At 33.8% G+C, this 16853-nt stretch overlaps 2 protein-coding genes across 4 annotated transcripts; one reads left to right on the top strand and one right to left on the bottom strand.

Moving 5' to 3' along the window:
• Positions 1-1285: 1285 nt before the first annotated feature.
• On the top strand, positions 1286-6891 carry LOC110799849 (NAC domain-containing protein 87). Of its 3 annotated transcripts, none has more exons than XM_022005118.2 (4): positions 1286-1439; positions 1662-1898; positions 3586-3857; positions 5926-6891. In XM_022005118.2, the coding sequence occupies exons 2-4, from the start codon at positions 1715-1717 to the stop codon at positions 6505-6507; spliced, it is 1038 nt and encodes a 345-aa protein (XP_021860810.1). In that variant the 5' UTR covers positions 1286-1439; positions 1662-1714; the 3' UTR covers positions 6508-6891. The 3 variants fall into 3 exon arrangements, with proteins under 3 accessions (XP_021860810.1, XP_021860811.1, XP_021860809.1); XM_022005119.2 differs by having other exon boundaries at positions 1288-1439; positions 1691-1898; XM_022005117.2 differs by having other exon boundaries at positions 1290-1439; positions 1657-1898.
• A 1394-nt stretch (positions 6892-8285) lies between these two features.
• LOC130466171 (uncharacterized) lies at positions 8286-12182 on the bottom strand. Its single transcript, XM_056834872.1, has 7 exons — positions 11890-12182; positions 11126-11217; positions 9834-9867; positions 9634-9714; positions 9071-9143; positions 8920-8972; positions 8286-8537 (listed from the first exon to the last, which is right to left on the bottom strand). The coding sequence occupies exons 1-7, from the start codon at positions 11962-11964 to the stop codon at positions 8505-8507; spliced, it is 441 nt and encodes a 146-aa protein (XP_056690850.1). The 5' UTR covers positions 11965-12182; the 3' UTR covers positions 8286-8504.
• Between the last annotated feature and the right edge of the window lie 4671 nt (positions 12183-16853).

The raw sequence follows: 16853 nt of genomic DNA, 5'->3' as shown, positions 1-16853 counted from the left end.
CTTTTACTTATACATAATTCATGATATTAAGAATCAAATTATGCGCTTGGAAGCTTAAAGTCAACCATGGTGCAATATTAAGGAACAAAGGAAGTATTTTAGTTTCCTACGTTCATGACACATGCATAGGCATGCCATGTCATCATTATGACACAACTTAAAGGTCGCATGTTGCGACTTTTATCATTTTTCGTTTTTTATATAGAAATGGCTTCTACTTGTTTTCTTCAATTTGAGAATGAAATGTTTTGTAGATATTATTATAGGCTTTGAGATTTTCTTGGTCCAATTCATATTATCGTAATTAAGTTTAAAATAATACGAAGTATATATTGTCTCAAGGACACACCAATATATGGGCCTTGTTGGCACAAGAGCCCATGACGACATCAATCAGTAGATGCAAAACAACAACCCAAACTAAACCTACCTCTAATACCAATCTGTTTAACACTTTAACGAATAGATGACAAACAATTGAGAGATGCTTACTAGTACTAGCTAACCAATGCACAATAAAAATAACCCACTATCTTTAAACGTGAAACCAAAAAAAAAAAACACATGTAAATACATTTACACTTAACATCACATTTTTCTCTAACTTTACCCTCTTAATAAAATACAAAATAATAATCTCTTTAATTTCTAACCAAATGTGGGTACTCAAATTAAGGTTTTGTTATATATGTTCACCTTATTTCCACTTATATTTGGAAAATAAGTTCATATAAGTTCAGATAAGTAAGTATAGGAAAAATTAGGGCTAGTCAAGTACAATTTATAACTAAAATAAGTTTTGATAAGTTTTAATAAATTCAGGTGAATAGAACGTGCCCTAATTAAGTACATTGTCATTTCATATTGCTTGTTAAGTTTAACTTAGTATCCTAAAACAGCGTAACCGGCCACTATCATTTCAGAATGAAGGAGTACGCCATGAAAGTACCATAGAGTACAAAGAAAAGACAATTAATTGGAGTAAATATATTTCCATGCATTTCCATAAAATAGCCAGCAGAATGACATAGACAGTTAAAATAAGATGGAACTAGAAGACAAAGAAGCAATCTTACACAACCCTAGCCAGAATTAATAAGGTTTTCTTGAATGACCTTCCATACTTTAAATTAATTTCATGCGGGCACCTTGTATCTCAAGGTCCATAGTTGGTGATAGCTTCAAACTCACACTTTCAAACCCTAAAAAAAGCTTTCTATTAAACTTCCATACATCTTATTTAATTAATATGAATATTTATCTATATATATTTAATGAACTATATGTATTATAGTAAACCCTTATTTCTTCCTCTCTTAAAATTCTCACCCACATCCAAAACTTTGATTTTGAGACTAATCTTATTCCTTCAATTCATACTAATTCACCCACCAAGCTCCCTAGAGCTTGCTTCTGTCGGATGCTCGATTTTCGCCAAGGTAATATTTAACATCCATAAAAAAAAATAAAAAAAAATCTAGGAATTAAGTACAAGTATTTCTCATTTTCTCAAGTTAACTTGTTTATTTGTTGTATTATATGAAATATACTATACCCTGAAAAATAGGTTAAGTAATTGGTGTATATATAAGCTGTAGAGATTTCATCATCTACCTTTTTTACTCTTTTGATTGATTAATTAGTAGCTTAATTCAGTTTAGGTTAAATACTTCCTAATAACTATATTAAGGCAAAGATAAAGTCATCGATCATAATGGAAGGAGGAGATAATCAAATACAAGCAAAGGATGAAAGTCTGCCACCAGGATTCAGGTTTCATCCAAGTGATGAAGAGCTGATTACTTTCTACCTTGTCAACAAGATCTCAGACGCCACCTTTTCATGCCGAGCTGTTGCAGATGTTGATCTTAATAAATGCGAGCCATGGGATCTTCCAGGTTTTTTTAATCTATCTTTTCATGCATGGTTAAATGACATATGATCTTGTAAGAAATTTAAATGATGAATTTAAACATGTAAATATATAGGGTGATCGATGATAAAGGTCGCAAGTTGCGACAACATTTAGTTGTCACAATCTTACGTGTGTCATTCGAATTTTTTACTATCAATTCAATATTTTTACTATGAAAATATGTAAACAAGGTAGACGATATAAATAAGGAAACAAATTAGAATGTTAAGATTTTCCTACCTTTTTTGAAACATGTATAATATATTATATAAGTTAAATATTTTAGTTTCCAATTTAAATCATGACACATAAGCATGCCATGTCATCATTGTGACACGGCTTAAAGGTCGCATGTTGCGACCTTTATCATTTTCGAAATATATAACCACAATTAGCTAGTAAGTAGTAACTACTCTCTTCGTCACATAATATAGCGCTTGTTTTTCTTACTGGGTCATGAGTACTAGAAATTAAACAAGGAGAAATTGATCAAGGGTAATTAAAAGATGAAGTCTAAGATTTTTAAATTCATCAAATAAAGGTGGTTAGGAAATTCTCTAAGGGTTAAAAACTTAAAATGGTTTGTCCATTTTTTCTTAACAATTAACTTGAGGAAATATTATTGAAGTGACATCTTCCAACATTTTGAATAAAATTTATTAGTTTATTCATAATTCTTATGTGTAATGTTTTTCCGTAGGGATTGGAAACACTAATCGGCCAAATTTATTAAATCAAATTTATAAGTAGATGATTTGGATAAATATTTAATAAGATTGTAAGTTGCGACAATTAAAATGTACGTGTCGCTCTTTTAATGGTACCACAAGGGTGCTGCCGTGACTTATCATTTTTTTACTATCAACATCTTTACTATGAAAATATTTAAATAATGTAGTTCATAAAAATAAAGAGAATTTTTTTTATTATTGTTATACTTCGTAGTAAATATACATACACCCTTTTATCTTGTAAATTAAAAATTAAAAAATAGAAATTACAATCTAATACATAATAATATATTTTTATGAAAAAAATAGTTGCAATGTTGCGACCTTTATCACTTTACAAACAAATTTAATTACTCTAGAAGAATTTAACATATGAAGTACGGAGTACATATTTATCCTATACCGATCAGTCTTATACTACCTTTGTTGCTAAAAATTCTCTACGCTTTAAAATATGGGTTCAAAGTATAAAAACTTTGACCGTAAATTCTCACCATTATATATTCAACATGTTATCTTGTAAGACCGTGTTAGATCGCTCTCGGTCGGTATGTCACATAAGAAAGTCGATTAGATATATATATATATATATATATATATTAATGATTAGATATTGCATTGGAGTCCGTGCAAATAATAGGGGTAAATAACGTTAAGGAACGAAAGTAGTATTATTCGTGCCTTTTCATCCAACATAAACTTGAAAATAATTGAACATAAACTATCAAACATCCTAAAATTGAAAATGAAGCAAACTCTTCTTTGACACTCTTAGGCTCTTAAAAACCTTTTAAAAAAAATTACCATAACAGGTTAATTGTGGTAAGAAGTTATTGTCACAAACATTAAATACCTTGGTAAAATGCTAAGGAACCCTAAAAAAAGAAAAACCTACTAGTTGTTTCTAACTAGCATTTTTGTTCATCGATAAATAAATAGGAAAAGCGAAAATGGGAGAAAAGGAATGGTATTTCTTCAGCTTGAGGGATAGAAAATACCCAACAGGAGTTAGAACAAATCGCGCAACCAACACAGGTTACTGGAAAACAACTGGGAAAGACAAAGAAATCTTCAACAGCGTTACGACGGAATTAGTGGGGATGAAGAAGACATTGGTTTTCTATAGAGGAAGAGCTCCTAGAGGAGAGAAAACTAATTGGGTTATGCATGAATATCGTGTTCATTCTAGATCTGCTTATAGAAGTGCTAAGGTCAGTTTGTTTGTTGCTACTTCACTCTCTTAACAAATTTTATCATTGTCTAATTATAGTAACATTTATATTAGAGGAAGGTAAATAGGTAATTAAGTCTTTTGTTAAGATCTGACCCATGAAACATCACGTGTGAGAGTCTCCCACATTGATAAAAGAGGAGATAATTATTCACTTAATAAGGCCAAGGGGCTACTCCCCTTATTGCCATATGGTTTTAAGATGGAACCTCATTTGGACTTGTTAAGTGGACTATCTCCCTTGATGACAGGTGCGACCCAGACCCGTAATTAACAACTTTCCATACTTATTGAAAATCTATACATTTGGTTATTCAATTAATTGGAATATGTATTGGAACAAAATTAGCAGTATGGATGACCGAATGATTTTGTGAAAACTAAAATTCATGTCAGACCATCTTTACAAGAGTTTGCTAGAAATATTATATCTCTATTACAAAACTTAGCACCTAATTAAAGAGTTTGATGTCCAACTAAAATACTTAAATGACTTTAATTTGTATATACTCTCATAAAATTATTATTGTACAGATTTTAATAAAAACAATATTGAATCACGGCGTGTGTTAAGATCTTAGCTAATTAAATTTCAATAGGTTTTACATGTACTCATTGTATAATAAATTTATTGTACATCTGGTTAACCTTTTCCCACCTTTTGATAAATTTAACATGTTTTGATAACTTTTTATAATTTTTTTTGAAGAAATTTTATTAAAGAAAAAACTCACTAAAATAAATACAGGGTAATTTTTTACATTTGGGTAAATTTTATGCATTTTGGTATGCAAATCATTCAATGAATATGAAATGGGTCTGGGCAGCCGCTGCTCAATGGAGGTTCCACACTAAAATCAATTGGCAATAATAGGAGTAACTCCTCAAGCCTATAAATTAATATTTTTACGTACTACTCTTTTTCCAATGTCGGACAACTCACATATGGTAATATTGAATTTCAACAGTTAGCTAGGAAGATAAAATTAAGTAGTTGATAAATTTAGCTTAAACTTAATGCATGATTGTGAAAGCTGTCTAAGCTAGGTGGTAAGACTAATGAAATAACATAACTATTACTTGTTAATCTTTTTTTTTTTTGGTTCTACTACGAGGAGTTCCCACCGCCTTCGGCGAGTGGACTAATCTCCCGCGGGAGTTTGCATGGGTACCTCGATGGGCAGCATCCCTCCCAGTTGAGATTTTTTCCATTCCCAAGGCTCGAACTCGAGACCTTGGTTAAGGAGCAAGAGGCCCTTAACCACTCATGCCAACCTCAATTGGTACTATTACTTGTTAATCTAACTTAGTAACTAACATATTTTCTTAACTAACCCTGTAACCCTGCCAGTATATATGTCAATATGTTATTTGTGTATAAATTATTCTATCGCTGCAGTAACGTGCATATTTTACTACCGTAACGTATTTTAGTTCTATATATATATATACTTCGTATTTACTATTTAAGTATGTTAATTAGTTATTAGTAGCTCGTAATCCACGTTAACGTCACTGCTCATCTTGGTCTTGTTTTCTTTTACTGTGGATATAACTTGTCAACTTTAGCAATCAATGGATAAAGAGTGAACCTTAAGTGTCGTTAAAGACTTTAAGCACACAAATTCGTGCAATTTATAAGTTTTAGTTCATTTCGAAAACTCGATCAAAAAGCTCCATACTCAATTTGAAGTCTCGAGTACATACGAGGCTATTATTTTCAAGTGAAATTGTCAAAAACTTCCTTTATAAATTTAGTTTATCGCAAAAAACTGCCTTATAATATAATTCTGTTCATAATTCTAGATTTTATTGAAGAGTACTAGTATTTACTAATTCTAATTTGGAATCTCGTTACGTAGTAAATTTTAGAGTACATACAAGGCTATTATTTTCAAGTGAAATTAAATAGGTAAATTTGTCAAAAACTTCCTTTACAAATTTGATTTTTTGCGAAAAACTACCTTATAATATAATTATGCTGATAATTCTAGATTTTATTATGGATCAGTAGTATTTACTAACTCTAATTTGGAAATTGCAAGCAGGATGAGTGGGTGGTTTGCCGTGTATTCCAAAAGAGTGCAGGCATCAAGAAATACCCTACAACAACAACAACACAATCAACATCAACAAGAGCAATCAATTTAGAAATGGGACAAAATCATCACATACTTACATCCCCTATGCTCCCTTTAGACCCAACTCACTTCAACCTTGGAAGAACTTACATGATGAACAATCATGTTGATCAACTCGCCGAGCTCACACGTGCCCTACGAAGTAATGGTGGCGCCACTACTGCAAACATGCCTATCCATTCCCATATAAACTACCCTCTAGGAGGACATGGTGGCGGCGGTGGTGGTGGTGGTGGAGGGTTCACCATCTCTGGCCTTAACTTAAACCTTGGTGGGGCCGGAGGAAGTGTGTCTCAAGGGCCGCCACCTTTAAGGCCTATGATAAACCAACAAGATGGACAACATGATGTTACTTCCTCGATGTTAAGTGGTTTGGAGACTGGTTATGTTCAACTAGACATGAACATAAATGGGCATGGTGGGTCAAGTAGTAGGTTCATGAATGTGGACAATTGCGTCGAGTATGACAACTATTGGCCTACATATTAGGGAAACAAACAACAACAACAACAACAACGATCATATATGTGTTTTGTCATAAATTGAGCTTGAAGCTACAACTGAATTGAAGGGAAATGGAGGAGAAATCTATATATATATATATATATACGCGTAAGTATTTGTACGTCTAGGAAGAAATAAGTAGCTACATCGATAACAATCATATGGAAGTCATTTGGTTGTATTATCAATAAGCCAATAAGCTTAGCTAGCTAGTGCAACTTCATCAAGTTTGTAGTATAATTATGTTATGTTTAACTTTAATTTGTTAGTGTTTTTTATTTAACTTATTTATATTTTGTTGTTATATAGTACAAGGTGGAACGTAATTCCTCTGAAGCAATGAATGTTACAATTCTCTTCAACGTGGTACATCTTTGGCTTTATTATTGCTTTAAAATGTGTGTTACATTATTGGGTAAACTCCCTGATTTTATTGTATTATGGTGATTGATATTTAAAGGGTTAGTATATGCACAATTCTATTAATATTAGATTGATATTTAAAGGGTTAGTATTAGGGATGGCAATGGGTCGGATCTGGACCGGGTCCGACAAGATCCAGACCCAGACCCGCTTTTTAAGAGGTGGATCCAGATCCGACCCAGATCCGCTGGGTCCAAAAAAATCAGATCCAGACCCAGATCCACTGGGTCTAATGGGTCTAGGGTCGGATCTGGATCCTAAATGGGTCTAAGCGTATTTCTTTTCAAAAAAAAATTGTCCCTCATTTTTCTTATATTACGTAATTTTTTCTCCCATTTTTTGTATGTAAACGTAACGTTGCTTTAATAAAACCACTAAATATGGAATATTCGTTAATTTTGTTTATGAAAAAAAATCATATTAGCCCTGTAATACAATAAGTATTTAAAGTTTCTAATATTATTATGTATATGTCACGTCAAACAATTTTTAAATAGTTTAGTATCATAAGAACTTAATAAAGTTTAGCACGTAAAGATTGAATTATATTTAAATTTTAAATTTTATTAAAAAAAATTATATATATGGGTCTGTGGGTCGGATCTGGACCGGATCTGGATCTTTAATTCTTGGACCCGGACCCAGACCCGCCCCATTGAACAAAGACCCAGATCCGCCCCAGATCCACAGGGTCTAATTTTTTTGGACCCAGACCCTTAAAAATGGACCGGGTCCAACTGGATCTGGATCGGGTCTTGGACCCATTGCCATCCCTAGTTAGTATATGCACAATTCTATTAATATTAGATTGATATTTAAAGGGTTAGTATATATATGCACAATTCTATTAATATTAGAAAACTAACATTAAATGTAGAGACATTCATTTACAAAATACTCTACGTATATTCTCTATCACACCTTACAACCCACTACTACATTTCTTATCAGATGCAACGCCTAAAAACGTAGCATTAGGCATCAAAATCCGTCGCATTAGACCTAATGCGACGACAAATGACCCTTACATCCGGTGGCGTTGCATTAGGCCTAATGCGACGATCAGTGACCTAATGCAACGGTAAAATTAATACCGTCGCATTAGATAAACATCTAATGCGACGGTCCTTAGATGGGTGTCGCATCAGTTCTTTAGCTAATGCGACGGACATTTAAGCTAATGCGACGGTTTGTTTTAGCTAATGCGACGGTTATTTTAGCTAATGCGACGGATATCTACAATGGCTTAAAGAAATAATGCAACACATTTTAGCCTAATGCAACGGGTTCATTTATTCATAATAATAATTAAAATTATTATTCTAAATTAAGAAAGGATGTCAATAATAAAAGATTTTCATTGACTTAAAGAGTAATATTACAATATTAGTGCCCATAGGACACATGCATTACAAAATAATCGTTCACTAATTAATTTACTGTTTCTAAATACAAAATGCATAAAATTAAAATCCACATAAACAAATTCAACGTACATTACTAGAAATCACAAAATGACTCAAAAACAAACAAGAGCCTCCACCGTGTCATTGCTAGATCTACATTTCTTCTCCATTTAGCTCACCATGCTCCTGCAAGTTTAAATCACGAAAGGGCACAAGTTAGAGATCACTAGTGGAAAACTCTTCATTTGCGTCGGTCATTAAAAACCTTTCAAAGATTCCCTTTAAGTATAACAAGCAAGCAGCAGATTTCAGAAAATAACAAAGGCAAAAGAGATCAAGAGCTGATAGAAATTAGAAACTTTAACAGTGTCTCTCATATGTTAGTAATAGTTCATGATATAAGACAAAAGATACATAAGGTTGAATGTTATGGTCCTTAACAGTACACAGAAACTTGTGAAGCGTCTGACAGCATGATAGTTCCTAGATCTTATAATCAATACTATTTCACACAAGTGAACTAAATCTTAGTCAGTGGGTAAACTGGATGCTGAATAAGTGAATATACCTGGACGTGGTGGCAGATGATTTTCACCGTTTCTTTTCCAAGCATCTTCAAAGCTTCCGAGTTCATCAGGAAATTTAATTATCCTTTTTTACAACTCACAGCTAACGAGAAGAAAAAAAATACATTTTCCATTAATCTACAATGATCTTACCTTCATTCAGATTATACAGTGTTTGTATGTCCACATTGCCATCTGAATTTAGCTTCCTAGTAACTGAATGGCCCTGTAAAATAAGTTCAGAATAAATGCTGCTATAAACGGAATTATTCAGTGAACCAAAAGTATAAACAGAATAAGTTCATCCCTTCTATGAAAATGTCTTAGATTGACGCATCCATCTTTTCATAAATAGATCTATTACAACTTTTAAAAACCTTGATCACTAGTAGAAGCATCATGAGTATCTCGTTTATGAAATTCCAATAATAATTGTTTGTTGCACCCAAAAGGGGAATTAATATGGTAAAGGTATGCTAATCCTATGTAAGCACCGACATCAAGATATATAAATAGGACACAACCATGGTAACAAAGGACAGTTTGGTATAACTCTTTTATTTTCTCTCTCTTCTATTTGATTCAGTAGCACCAACCTAAATAGTAAATATGAAGACCACAAGTAACCATAGTCAAGAGTCAAGACTCGAGTAAAACTAGATAACCCAACTTCATAGATATCCAAAAAGGGAGATTTAGAAGGGTCAAACATATACCTTTTCATAAAGTCCCCTTGAAATCCTATGTGTTGCTTCATCTGTTCTCTTGTCTGCCTCTTTGCAATCATCCATATGCGTCTGCAAAAAAGAAAGGAGACCAAACAAAAAGATATCAGCTACAGAGTCTATTGTCTGATATGTCTACAAACTGTAGACGTTTAGAAAATGCATCTGGCAAGGAGCCTGTGAGCCCATACGAGTGCACGTCGAAGAATTCCAGGCTTGAGCAACCTGACAAAGAAAGTGGTATACTTCTAGTGAAGCGATTCTTTCTTAAATTGAGGAAATTAAGCATGAAATTGGAACAACATAAATAAAAGTTTAATTAAGCATAGATTTCTTTATTCACATGCAAACTAATTGGGAAATTAGCAAGAAAAACTGTTGTAAGAGAGATCAAGTGCTTGCAGCTCTCGCACTGAGCTAGGCTCGTGGGAATTTTCCCTGTGAGGTTATTATCCAGGCAAAGAAAAGAGTCAAGCTTCAATTTGCCAATACTTTCCGGTATCTCACCTGAAAGAGTGTTGTTGTCAACTTCTAGGTGAGTGAGGGTTGTGCAGTGGTTGAGCTCAGGAGGTATGGTTCCTGATAGCCGGTTCACACTCAGCTGAAGCTCTTGTAAACCCAAGAGGTTCCAGAAACTTTTCGGTATGCTTCCTATGAGTAAGTTCTAAGATTGGTGCATCCCTACAGTTCATCAGGAATAGTACCCACAATATTGTTCTGCCATAAAAGCAGGTTTTAAAGCCTTTTCAGCTCTCATATCCTCTTTAAATTGAACCTGATATTTAATTCTGGTACAAAATCAATGCTTAACAACCAACGACACAAAGAAAAACTATTGAGTAATGGTGCAATGATCAAGGTGAAGCAGAGAGTATGTGAAAAAGTGTTCAAAAGACAATTTTGAGAACCCGGAATCTTAGAGGATAAGTTGTATTCAATTTTGGAAATGGAGGTCATGAAAAAAGAAAGGAAGTAGCCATGGACATTATTCTAGGGAAATGTAAGCTACTATTAAACAACCTAAGCTTGATAGAAGAATGGGGTACGTACAAAACACACAGAGTAAAACACACAAATGTTTCATTTGCCCTATCTGAAGTTGGAATGGACTCACAATTTGTGAACATAAATAATCTAGATGCTAACTCGCAGACACATGATTATGGATATAATTTAACAGCTGCTGCACTTTTTGTGCCCTGTCAAATATCAATATCTAATTATATACCAATATCGACAAGCTTATCAAATGCATCAAGACATAAAAAGGAGCAAAGAAGTAAATTAAACAATGCGGGACAAGTTGCACACACAAGCTGGAAAAATCAAAACCTTGTAAAGACCAACAAAAGATAAACAAGCAGGGCACTGATGTTGACTGAACACATGTGATACGAATAAAAGCAAAAACATCCATTAGCCCTTTAGCAGTGTATGTATTCTCTGAAGTCTGAATATTGACGAGAGCTTGAGATTACTGTACCTGACCATCTCGTCACGAGCTTGATAACCCAGGTTACAGTGCTTGGACTTTGCGCAATCAAGATATTGTTGCAAGACCCTTAAATAATTATCCTGAGAATAGCCAATATCAAATTCAACAAACGGAACAACCAGATTAATCAAAAAATCAAGACACCCTTTTGTTTGCAAGACCAAGTATTAATCGAATCATGATAAAATCAACCATTGAACATTACAATTTTTTAAAACCCAACTCAAATCATTTCATTCAAAACTAACCAAATTTCCTAGGAATAAATTATTTCAGAACTTACTCTATTAAAAGAAATGCTAAGAGCCTATCCATTTCAGTTTTCATTTTTTGTTAATGGGATTTTAAAAGCTGTATGGTGAGTGTAAAAGTTGTAACATGAACTTAACATTAGTTATCAATTCCTTGTTCAGCCTATGCTACATTACTTGTTAAATGCTCAAAATTCATGTAAGTAATGTTCTGTACATTTAACAAATATTCCCAAATATAACACAATTGAAAGTAGCCCTAAGTTATAGGCTAGAAACTCATGACTGTTTGACCTTCCATCATCAAAATTTAGTAAAACTAAATCAAATATTTAAAATTTACAAAATATTCCAATAATCAACTATGAATAATTTCAGCAAGTGTTTAATTTTGCTTCCCAGGAAAGGGGAAAACAGAACAAATATCGAACAAAACCCTCACAAAATTATCCAAATTCATATTATTAATACACAAATCTGAATTGTGAATCAATTGCTTACCGTGAATAGTAGCAGATGACTTGTTTGAATTATTATTGAAAAGCCCCAATTCAACCCTCTCGATGCATAGACCATTTCGAGCAGCAATTAAGCGACGTGAGAGAATTCTCGCAGCCAATTGCTACACCTTACAAGAAATATGATTAAGCTGGGACCTAATTGCGAATTGCAGACCAAATTGTTAGATCTTGCGACAATTTGGTTGAAACCCTAACCTTGTAAAGAAACCTCTGCGTATTCGCTCTCAGTCTTTCTCATCTCTATTTTTCGGTGGTGGAGATGTTCTAGAATAAGGAAAGTGTTTGTGTTTGTTCTTAAATTTTTTTCATTTAAATTTTCGGAATAAATCAAGTGCGCTTGGTTTTGAAATTTGGGAAACAATGGAGGGAATAAAGTAAAAGTGTAGGCGGGGAAATATATTTCATTACCACGTCCGTTGCATTAGCCCAATATGCCATTGCATTTGTTCCTCTATTGCAACGGCTAAGACCAACCGTTGTATTAGCCCAAATTTATGAAATGCTACATAAGGCACCGTTGCATTAGTCCTTTCTATTGCAACGGTTCTCGTTAAGGTGTCGCATTAGCCTTTTCTAGACCGTTGCATCTGATCAGAAATGTAGTAGTGACCAGAGCGAGAAAAATATCAAACACATGGACTGAATTTAAATTTAGGAATGCAGGCGGCTCAGGAAAATACATATAGGAACTTTTGAACAATTTGAAGAAATGATCAAATGAGATAATCCTTAATTTTAAAAATGGATACTTAATTACCCATGTTTTCTTCACCTTATTTGAAGAACTTAATACTTATTCTTGTTAAAATCAAATCAAATCAAATAATGCCAAACTAAAAAGATTCAAAACAAACAAGCATGCCATAATTTTTATCTTTTCCCCATGCATTACATATCAAAGCTACTTACTTTCGTATTTGTTAAATTTAGTACTCCGTAAAATTACCTAGACATTTTAAAAATATACATTTAGAAAAATCTTGATAATTTTTTTTCTTGTACTTTACATAAATATACAATAAAATTACAATTGAATTAGAAGATCATATGAGAGAGCAAACTATAGCATAATCGTTTGGAATTAGTATATTTGTCAATGTACATCTTTAACCGTTAAATATCTCCAACAATTAACAAAAGGTAGACGTTTATATCATACAGAGTACCTTATTTCAAGTGAAAACTGCATAGCCTGAAGACCAAAGTATATAATTTTCACACACTTTGTGGCTAGACTTAGCGAGTGACAAATTAGTATTGTACTTCCTTCGTTTCACTATGGTCACATATGACCTATTGGAATTAGTGTGTTGGTTAATGGACAAATAAGTTATAATCTGGACATGATATGTACTTATCGGTTCTGAACAATTTAGACATGATATGTACTGATAAATTCTTATCTATATAGATCTGTTCTGATTTGGACAGATCGGTTCTATTTTGGACACGATATGGACAAATCAGTTCTGATATTGACATGAACTAGACATATCGATTATGATCTGGACATACCAGTTATGATATGGGGAGAATGGTTATGATCTGGATAGATCGATTCAGATATGGACATAATCTTGACAGGTCGGAGCAATATGGATATGATTTAGACAAATTGGTGCCGGTCTAGATATAATTTGGGTAGATCGATGTCGATTTGGACAAAATCGGCCCAGATCAGAACATGAATTAGACAAATTGGTGTCGATTTGGACATGATCTGGACATATCGACTATGATTTATACATATCGATTATGATATGTACATAATCAGTAATAATAATAATTATCCGAAATAATTATATGGTTTGTCTGATCTGAAATTATCTGGTCTAATATGACCTAATCTAATCTAAACTAAACTAAACAAATTTTTTTTTCTTTTCTGATTTGATATGATCTAGTATAATATGATCTAATCTAAACTTATATTTTTTATATGATCAGAAATAAGTAATTAAACTATTAAAGTACTGAAATAATGTAAACTAAATAGATCTAAATATAGCATCCGAAGTAGGGCCTCTATCGTTTAGAGCCGTAGAAAGGCGAAGTGAAAAATGCAATCTAAAAACACTAATTGAGTTATTTCTCCTTTCCCAATGCACTTTTCTGCCATAAATGTGAATGGGCCCAAGAAAATCTTTTTATGGGCCACGTTTCGAAATGAAAATTATGACCCAAAAAAGCCTGACCATTTTGGATAAAAGCAGGATACGATACACGCATTCACGATGCCCATTTTCCCCAAGATCTTTTCACCACTACTTGCCCCTTCGTCTTGCATTATGGTCACCTTGTCGCCTATTACAAAGAATTATAGGGGTGTTAACGAGCCGAGCCGAGACCGAACTTAGGCAAGCTCGGCTCGAGCTCGAAACTTCTAACCTTAGGCTCGGCTCGAGCTCGAAGTTCGACGAGCCTTGAAAACTGAGCTCGAGCTCGGGCTCAAACCTAGGCTCGGTTCGGCTCGAAACCAAGCTCGATTCGGCTCGTGCTTTGTTCAAGCATAGGAATAACTGTAGCCCAATTCAAAATAAGCTAAGCCCAAAATAGACACAAAATATTAGACTTTATAGGGCCCAATAAATGGAATTATTTGATGCCATATCCAAACAGCCTAATAGTCATTTAGTTTTATAAGTGATTCTAGTTGGCTACTTATTTGCTTTTGCCGATATGGGACAATGAAACTTTGTCAGTAATAAAGTCTCAACTACTGCCATTAACAAATGTGATTCTCTATTTTAAATTGTCCTCCAAAAGTGTAATGCAACGTGCACAATTGTTTGAGATTTGGTTGAATGCCATATTGCCAACAAATAAATCCCATGTTCATTCCTTCTATAGTTCTATAATAGGCCTTAGACCAGTCATGGCAGCTCCAATGGTCGTTCCCCTGAAGGAATTTTCAGCAATTGGTGTATCAAGAACTCTTAGATCCTCATAATTGGGGGCCAGTCCTTTAGTCACTTTACATTCGCACCCCTTTCCATTTCCTCATCAAGACCTTGACGAAATGCTTCAAAGAGAAACACCTCAGCTTGACAAACCAAATGGCCCATATAAAGTATGATTATTGCAATATGAGTTTAATTTATATGCATCTCATTCTTTCATTCTTTTGCAATAACGAATGTGGGATAGTCTTAAGTAGTAAAAATTACAGTATTATTAAAGCTCGAGCTTGCTCACGAGCTTTCGAGCCGAGCTTAGGATAGCTCAGGCTTGGCTTGTTAAGATCTCGAGCCGAACCCGAGCTCAAGTCGAGCCCGCCCGAGCCGAACTTTGACCGAGCTTTAGCGAGCCGAGTATCGAATAGTTCACGAGCAGGCTCGGCTCATTAACACCCCTAGTCTACTACATAGGGCATCCTCCTTCCAAAATTATTTCCCTTTATTCTAAGATCCAATTCCTACTATCTACTACGTATTCTATACACAAGTGTTACAAGTTTTTAGAAACGGGTGGATTACTGGATTAGTATGGAAAATTATATAACAATTTTAAATATTGTAAATGATTTCGAAATTATAACTCATACATTTAGGTAGTAGGGGTAGGGAGGGCTAATGAATTACCATTAATCAAGATGAAATGAACGGTACCGTTGGCACTCAATCTCTACTGCATGAGATTGTAAGAAGGGTGACACCAATATTTTTATGCACACTTTGTTTGGATAATAGGATATGGAAAGAAATAGAGGAGAGGAAAGGGAAAGGGAGGTATACAAGCTTCCTTGTTTAGATAGAATGTCGAAGAAAGGAAGAGAATTGATCCATCCCTTTGTAAACACCATCCCTCTAAAATTGGAGAGATTTGGAGGGAAATGAAACTTACCTTGGCCCCTAACTTTCTTTCTCCTTCCCTTCCCCCCTTTCCCTCCCTCCCTCTCTCTCCCTTAACCTTCTATCTTCCCATCTAAACACACCGTTAAGTAATACTCCATTCGTGCGTAAATGTTCTTCCCGTTCCCCGAATTGGCGTTCCTTTTTGTTCTCTCATTGTGAATATTTTCTTTTTTTGGCAAATTATTTCCCCCCAAAATACCGTCATTCTACAATTTAATTTTTTACCATATAAACTACCTTTATTCCATTCACCTACCCAATTATTCACATTGATTTCTCCACCCATCTTATTTAATATATTCACACTCCTCAAAACATCCATCCATCTTATTTTATGATTTTTAAATAAAATATCTCTCTTTCCTTTATTTCTTTATTATTTTCTGTCTCCTTCATTTATTCCAAAAAGTAAAATTTTTTACACGCAATAGTACCAAGATTTCATTTTTTTAATCTATTCCCTGATTCCAACCGGGAAGAACATTAAGGAACGGAGGAAGTATAAGTAATATTGATCTACTATTTAGGAAGTATATATATGGAATAAGATTCAATGTTCATTTCCGATGGAACCAAAGATTCATTTGTTATTTTGGTTGTGGGATGTAATTGACTAAATTAAAATGGATATATACCTCTTCGCTTCCTTCCCATGAACTAGAAAATGATCGTCCCGTTGTCGTCTCAATATCGCTTTTTGGTCAATTGAAAACCTCTCTACAATTGCAGAGGTAAAGTTGCGTACGTCCGACCCCCTCTTACCCCGCTTTTTGCAAAAGCCTCTTTTAAAGCAATGGGGTAATGATGATATGGAGTAAGATTTCATTTAAAAAGTGCTTTTTTAAAAAGTGCTTTTTTAAAAAGTGTGCATGTATATATAAAATAATGAAAATATAATAATAATTAATGAGTAAAATGTTAGTCAAACTTTGACTCCTAATTAATATATTCGATTCATCATTAGTGAAATTGGTTAGGATTTGTTAAGATAATCTACATATTCGACAATCTTGAGAAAAGTTGAACTTTGCATTAATGTCATTTACAAGTGTGATGCCAAAAGCCCCTCAAATGAAAAGTAGTATGCCAA

Source organism: Spinacia oleracea, chromosome 1 (assembly GCF_020520425.1).
Source record: "Spinacia oleracea cultivar Varoflay chromosome 1, BTI_SOV_V1, whole genome shotgun sequence".
Classification (NCBI taxonomy): domain Eukaryota; kingdom Viridiplantae; phylum Streptophyta; class Magnoliopsida; order Caryophyllales; family Amaranthaceae; genus Spinacia; species Spinacia oleracea.
This window is presented reverse-complemented; position numbering and strand designations above follow the sequence as displayed.